At 55.6% G+C, this 6,928-nt stretch overlaps 1 protein-coding gene across 1 annotated transcript in view; it reads left to right on the top strand.

Annotated features, from left to right (window-relative positions):
- The window catches only part of LOC109489244 (vegetative cell wall protein gp1-like), an 11,415-nt gene extending 6,147 nt beyond the window's left edge, over positions 1-5,268 (top strand). The window contains exons 4-8 of the mRNA XM_034665991.1: positions 299-470; positions 756-1,103; positions 2,233-2,355; positions 4,167-4,289; positions 5,186-5,268. Coding sequence (XP_034521882.1) covers positions 299-470; positions 756-1,103; positions 2,233-2,355; positions 4,167-4,289; positions 5,186-5,268 — 849 coding nt within the window. The remainder of the gene's footprint in view (positions 1-298; positions 471-755; positions 1,104-2,232; positions 2,356-4,166; positions 4,290-5,185) is intronic.
- Positions 5,269-6,928: the final 1,660 nt, after the last annotated feature.

Genomic DNA, 6,928 nt, shown 5'->3' with positions numbered 1-6,928 from the left:
TGGGGCCACTCCGAGCAGAAGCAGGCTGATGAGGGGTCAATGTCCAATAGGCAGGTCATGTTCACACCCCAGGTCAAGCCTGGCTGGGTGGGACGGGGTGTGCGGGGGCTGCACCCTTCTGCCCAAGCTTTATCCCGAGCCCTGCAGGGATGGGTCACTGCGTTCCAGGTGCAGGGCTATGCACACACAGGTCTGTGTCTGATCTGGGAGCAGCAGGGGGACTGGGTAGGAGGACAGTGGGAATGGCCTGGCAGGGCTGTGATGCCTCTGGGCCGGCCACCGGTCCCTGTCTTTGCAGAAGGCCAAGGAGGACACCGAGAGGGAGCTTGTGGACACGCCTTCCTCTCCAGGAGCAGGGACAGAGGATCACCTGCAAAGGCTTCTGACTCCACCCAGGCCACTGTCCCCAGTAGCCATTCACTCAGTGAGTGTGATCCAGGAACAAGAGCCCACGGAGGCCGAACCCGAGGGTGAGAAGGCTGGGGCTGGGTGCATGTGGTATGTNGGGCTGGGTGCATGGGGTATGCGGGGATGGGTCGGTGCCGGCCCCACAGGGAAGAGCCCCCCAGAGGCTGGTATGGGTCCAGAAGCAAGGACCGGGCTCAGAGCACCCAGTGGGTGGACTGCAGTCGGGGAGACGTCCGGGGAGGGTTCCTTCCTGGCTGCAGCTTCTCTGGGCGCCCCTGGGCTGGGTTCTGTCTCTGCAAAGGCACGGGGAGAGGCAGGCAGAAGGGTGAGCTTTTCTCCTCTCGCAGCTGCTCCACCATCTGAGGAACTAGAGCCAGCTCCAAGTTCTTCAGAGGCTCTAGAGGGAGGCGTGGTGCCTGCAGTGACTTCAGCAGGAGACCAGGAGCCAGCGGGTGACCTGGCACCTGCCTACGGAGAGCCTGGAGCCGTCCAGGAGGAGCCTGAGGGAGAACCTGCCCACGGAGAGCCTGCGCCTGAGCCCAGTACTGCTCCTGCCCCCACTCCTGCTCCTGCAGGGCTCCCAGAGCCGCATCCAGAGCCCACAGCCCTGCAGGGAGGGCTCCTTGTGCAATCAGCCTTAGTTCCTTCACCGGAACCCGAAGTCCCACCAGAGTGTTTCATCCTCTCCCCATATAGTCTTTCTCTCTGGTATATTTTAACTGTTATAATATCTTTCCATGTTCTGTATACTGTTTATTATTTATTCTAAATAAAATTAATCGTTTTCAGTCGTACACGTCATAAGCAAGAAGTACATTCCCGACGCTGTGCCACCGCGGCACAGAACACGGCAGCAGAACATTCCTTCCCCAAAGGACACCCTGAACCAGGAGCCCTCCCTGCCCCTTTCTCCCCCAGCCCAGACCCTTGCAACCCCTCAGCGGCTCCCTCTCTCTGTTCCTTAATCTGTTCTGGGTGTTTCTATAAGTGGAATCACGAAATGCCCATCTATTTTCAAAAAGGGACTACTTTCTGTGTTTATTTGACATAGAATTTCCCTTATTCGATATTGAAATCCCCTGTGGATTACATAGAGGCCCCTTTAGTAAATATGGGCACAATCTCGGGGCTGAGACCCCTGTTCCTGCTGGGACACCACAGCCTGACCCCAGACAGGACACAGCTGGTTCCACCTGTGACCCACACAGACACCAGGGAAATGTGGAAAGCTGGAAGACACCACAAAGGGCAAAAGCGTTCCTCACAACCCAAGGCCAGAGAAAGGTGTCCCCTGCCTCTGGTCCAAACCATGCTCCAAGTCACTGGGTTCCACACGGACAGAGACCAAACACATGCAAGTCCAAGGGGAAGGATAGGCACGTGGGGAGTATGTGGCAGAAATGTGGGAGCCCCTGGAAAGGACTCCGGCAAAAGAAACCTTATGGAGGCAGCGCAGGTCACCCTCAGACCAGCAGTGTCTGGTCTGGGGACCAGCAGCCCTGGGGAGAATGTGAGGATGTGGAGTTCCCTTCAGGTTCCCTGGAGAGAAAGGTGACAGGCACCCATGTCTGGGAGAACAGTGAGCCGCACCCATCCCAGGTCACAGGTGCACCCATCACCTAGCATGCTCATCCTCAGACTCACCCCTGGAACCTCTCGCTCGGTTTTTCACAGATGTATTTTCAGGAATGTTCATCCCAGAAGTGGTGGAGAGAACAGGCTATGCACCAACGCTAATGCCCAAGGAGATGGATGGGATCCTTGGTCCCAGTCCTCATGATAGGATGCCCTGTAGCTGCTGTCACAGCTTCCTCTGGGGCACAGGAATCAGGAAGCCCCTTCCTGAGATCCCCCTGCTCCTGCCACCCTGCTCCTGGAAACATTCAGAATTGTTGGAGGAGGAGGTAGAAAGGATCCGGGATGACAGCAGGTCCGAGGAGAAGGATGGTCAGCACTGGGAGGGCAGTTGGACATGCCCTGAGCCACCATCCAGGGCCCGGGCTATGATGCCCTCAGACCTCACCCCAAATAATGGCTCCTGATGTAGGGACCCTACTTCCGTGGTTTCACTCCCTCCCTCCCTACATCATTTATTCACTCCATCATTCATTCCCCCCGCCTCTTTCCTTCCCTTCCACCCCTTCCATCCACCCTCCCTCCCTCTTTCCCTCACTCCCATCCTCCCTCNGCCCCTTCCCCTGCCAGAGACCCTTCCCCTGCCCCTGCCTGTGCTCCTGTTCTTGCCCTGGGCCCAGCTCCTGCCCCAGCTCCTGCCCCCTCCCCTGCCAGAACTGCTGCCCCTTCCGCCTGCCCCTGCCTGTGCTCCTGTTCTTGCCCCTCACCCAGCTCCTGCCTTGGATCCTGCACCTGCCACTGCTGCTGACCCTGTCCCTCCCCTTGCTCCTGTCCCTGTCCCTGCTCTTGCACCTGTCCCTGCTCCTGTCCCTGCCCCTATCCCAACCCCTGCCCCTACTCCTGCTCTTGCAGGGCTCCCAGAGCCGCATCCAGAGCCCACAGCCCTGCAGGGAGGGCTGCTTGTGCAATTACCCTTAGTTCCTTCACCGGAAGCCGAAGTCCCACCGGCATGTTTCATCCCCTCCCCCTATGTTCTTTCTCTCTGGTACATATTGACTCTTACTTTATTTTTTCATGTTCTGTATACTGTTTATTATTTGTTTTAAATAAAATTACTTGTTTGCAATTGAACACGTCATGCATATTAAGTATATTCACAATGTTGTGCCACCCCACCAGAACACATTGCTGTGGAATATCCCCTTCCCCAAAGGAGTCCCTGAACCAGAAGCCCTCCCTGCCCATTTCTCCCCCAGGCCACACCCTCAAAACCCCTAAGCTGCTCTCTCTGTCTCTTTACCTGTTCCAGATGTTTCTGTAAGTAGAATCACACAATAGGTACCTTCGTGTCTGCCCACCTATTTTCAAAGGGGACTCCTTTTTTTCTGTGTTTATTTGACACAGCATTTCCCTTATTCGATACTGAAATCCCTGATGGATTGCAGATCAGACATGATCATAGAGACCACTTTAGGAATTATGGGCACAATCTCAGGGCCGAGACCCCTGTTCCTGCTGGGACACCACGGCCTGACCTCAGACAGGAAACAGCTGGCTCTTCCTGTGACCCACACAGAAACCAGGGAAATGCAGAAAGCTAGTAGACACACCACAAAGGGCAAAAGCATTGCTCACAACCCAAGGCCAGAGAAAGGTTTCCCCTGCCTCTGGTCCAAACCGTGCTCCAAGTCACTGGGTTCCACAGGGACAGAGACCAAACACATGCAAGTCCAAGGGGGAGGATAGGCATGCGGGGAGTATGTGTCAGAGATGTGCGAGCTCCCAGGGAAGGGCTCCGGCAAAGGAAACCCTGTGGAGGAAGCACTGGTCACGTTCCGACTGACAGGTATCTGGTCCGGGGACCAGCAGCCCTGGGGAGAATGTCCCCCACAGGTCCCCTGGAGAGAAGGGTGACGGGCATCCCTGTCCAGGAGGAGAGTGAGCAGCGCCCATCCCAGGTCACAGGTGCACCCATCACCTAGCACGCTCGTCCTCAGACTCACCCCTGGAAACTCTCGCTCGGTTTTTCACAGATGTATTTTCAGGAATGTTCATCACAGCAGTGGTGGAGAGAGCAGGCTATGCACCAACACTAATGCCCAAGGAGATGGATGGGATCCTTGGTCCCAGTCCTCATGATAGGATGCCCTGTAGCTGCTGTCACAGCTTCCTCTGGGGCACAGGAATCAGGAAGCCCCTTCCTGAGATCCCCCTGCTCCTGCCACCCTGCTCCTGGAAACATTCAGAATTGTTGGAGGAGGAGGTAGAAAGGATCCGGGATGACAGCAGGTCCGAGGAGAAGGATGGTCAGCACTGGGAGGGCAGTTGGACATGCCCTGAGCCACCATCCAGGGCCCGGGCTATGATGCCCTCAGACCTCACCCCAAATAATGGCTCCTGATGTAGGGACCCTACTTCCGTGGTTTCACTCCCTCCCTCCCTACATCATTTATTCACTCCATCATTCATTCCCCCCGCCTCTTTCCTTCCCTTCCACCCCTTCCATCCACCCTCCCTCCCTCTTTCCCTCACTCCCATCCTCCCTCAGGCCCTCCCTCATTCAGCAGAGGATCTGGGGTCCCTGCTGTGTACTAACACTGGGGCTTCATCAGTGAGCACCCCCCCAACCCATGCAGTCATGTCCACTGTGGGTGGTGACAGGGGCCAGTCCTCAGGGTTAGCAGGGGTGATGAGCACCAGGAATCTGCTCCTGAAAACAGAGACCACTTGCTCAAAGAAAAGAATGGAGAGACCCATGCTTAGCACTTCCTCTAGAAAAATCTAGTCCTGAAAAGTAAGTATATCCTAGACTTAATGCAATATGAGTTCTCATGGCAGGTACGCACTGATTCCTAGAACCAACGAAGAGTAAATCATCCAGTGTTGATGGGGGTTTTTGACACACCTTTTCTGACCAAATGACAGCGGTTCAGCCAACATCTCCAGGGCCTCCGAGTCTTCCCAAGGCCTCTGCAATCCTCTGATTCTTCCATCAACCTCCTTGGGAAGCTCTGTCCTGTTGTCTTCCTTGTCGCCTGCCTCTTCTGGAACCCTCCTGTGACCTCCCCACCAGGGCCGCCCTCACCGGGATTTCCCATGACCCGTGGCTGGGTGCCCGCATCCTGTGCTGGGCCCTGCGAGCCCCATGCTTTGTGCAAGGCCTGTGTGCTCACTCTGGGTCACTTGGCATCTCCCCTTGCAGTGGGCTGCATCTTCCTGTGCTGGGTCTCCTCTGAGCAATCTGTGAGGCCGGACTATGCCCATGTCACGGGCACTGAAGTGTGAGTCTAGAAGGTCCAGATGACCCACTCCCAGTCCCAGCGTGTAGAGAATGGGCCGAGGGTGGTTCCCAAGCAGAGGAAGACTTGGGCCCAGGGGGCCTGAGGGAGGGCATGGCATAGTGAGCCTGCAGAAGGAAAGCGAGCACTGTGGCGGCCTGGTGCTCGGGCCTGCTGGGAGACCAGGTCCCACATGCACTGGCTCTGTCCCCAGGACTGGAGGCCATCAGGGTATCCACACTCCCAGGCTGCAGGCTGGCAGTGGCTTGCAGGGGGAGGCACTGCTGGTGCAGGAGAGAGCCCTCCACAGGGAGGAGGGGGCAGGCACTCCCCCAGCAGCAGGTGCACTGGGGAAGGCTGAGGGGGCATCAGCAGACAGCAGTGGCTGCAGCTGGGGTCTCCACACAGGCCCCTGCCTCAGGCCCAGCACGAGATTGGATGGCTGGCCCAGGACCCTTCCCTCAAGCCCCCACTCCCAATCCTTTGTACTCAGCTCAAGTGACAAGAAATGGCCAATAGCTTAGGTGGTGTTGGGTGCACAGGGACATTTGTTTTTCTGGCCCATGCTGTAACACTGCTGGCATTTTAAAGATCTCAAGGCTTTGATTCAAAAACTGTAGGAAGATAGCTTCGTAGCTTTCTGGAAGCCTGTCTCTGTGCCTTGCAGCCCTCCCATCCCACCAGCTCTGCTCAGAATCCCTCCAGTCCACAGAACCCACAGTCTTGGGTCCTCAGATGGCCCAGACGATGTGATCCAGGTGGGGCAGCAGGACACACTGAGGATTTCAGCAAACCCCCCCACCCCAGAAAGTGAGGGTACCACTGGGTGAGCTGTCTGAAAATGGCCAGGTCAGGGTTCCGGGAAGAAACCAGAGGCACAGGAGGAACTGGGGAGCATCTGAAGGTCAGGTGGGGACAGTCAGAGCTTCCAGGCCCTATTCCCTAATGCTCCTCATCACTCAGCCTTTCTTCCAGTGAATCAGCTTGGTTTCTGTTTGCCCCAACTGTTACCTGTTGCCCTGGGCAGCAGAGACTCACATATGCCTTTAAATGTTTAGGACATCAAATGCCCTCCAGTAGCCACCTCACTACAGTTGGTGGTAAGCAAGAAGTCACTGAGGTCTCCAAGGGTCTGGACTTGGAGACTTGGACTTGGACTTATGATGCCCTTTCCCATCAACCCAGATTCCTTCGTCAATGTCTGTGTCCGTAGAGTGATGCCTATTTCCCTCACTCTAGTTTTCTTTCTATATGTCAGTAAATGCCATATGTCCACAAAAAAACCCCATAAAACTCTTGGCTCTGATCTGGATGTGAATGACAGTGCATATGCTGAGTGATTGTGTGTACACACGCAGATGCATGTGCATGAGTGTTAATGTATGCGTGTGAGTGAGTGTGTGAGCATGCCTGTGAGTATATGTATTTGTATATGAGCGTGTCTCTGTGCATATATGTACACCAGTTTCAAGTCACCACATTCTGCTCCTTCCTGGTATGAACCTAGACATCACCTACGTATGGAGACTGAAAACTGAATCCTACATTGTATAGAAGACTTAGTCCAATCTCTCTGTGTCACAGATAAGGAAGCTGAGTCTCAGAGAGGTGAAGCTGGCCCAGATTCCGCATCCAGTGAGTACAGGGGCTGGTGGAGGACCCACTCC

Source organism: Ailuropoda melanoleuca, chromosome 8 (assembly GCF_002007445.2).
Source record: "Ailuropoda melanoleuca isolate Jingjing chromosome 8, ASM200744v2, whole genome shotgun sequence".
In the NCBI taxonomy this organism is placed as follows: domain Eukaryota; kingdom Metazoa; phylum Chordata; class Mammalia; order Carnivora; family Ursidae; genus Ailuropoda; species Ailuropoda melanoleuca.
The sequence above is the reverse complement of the archived record's forward strand: the minus strand, read 5'-3'. Positions and strand labels throughout refer to the sequence as shown.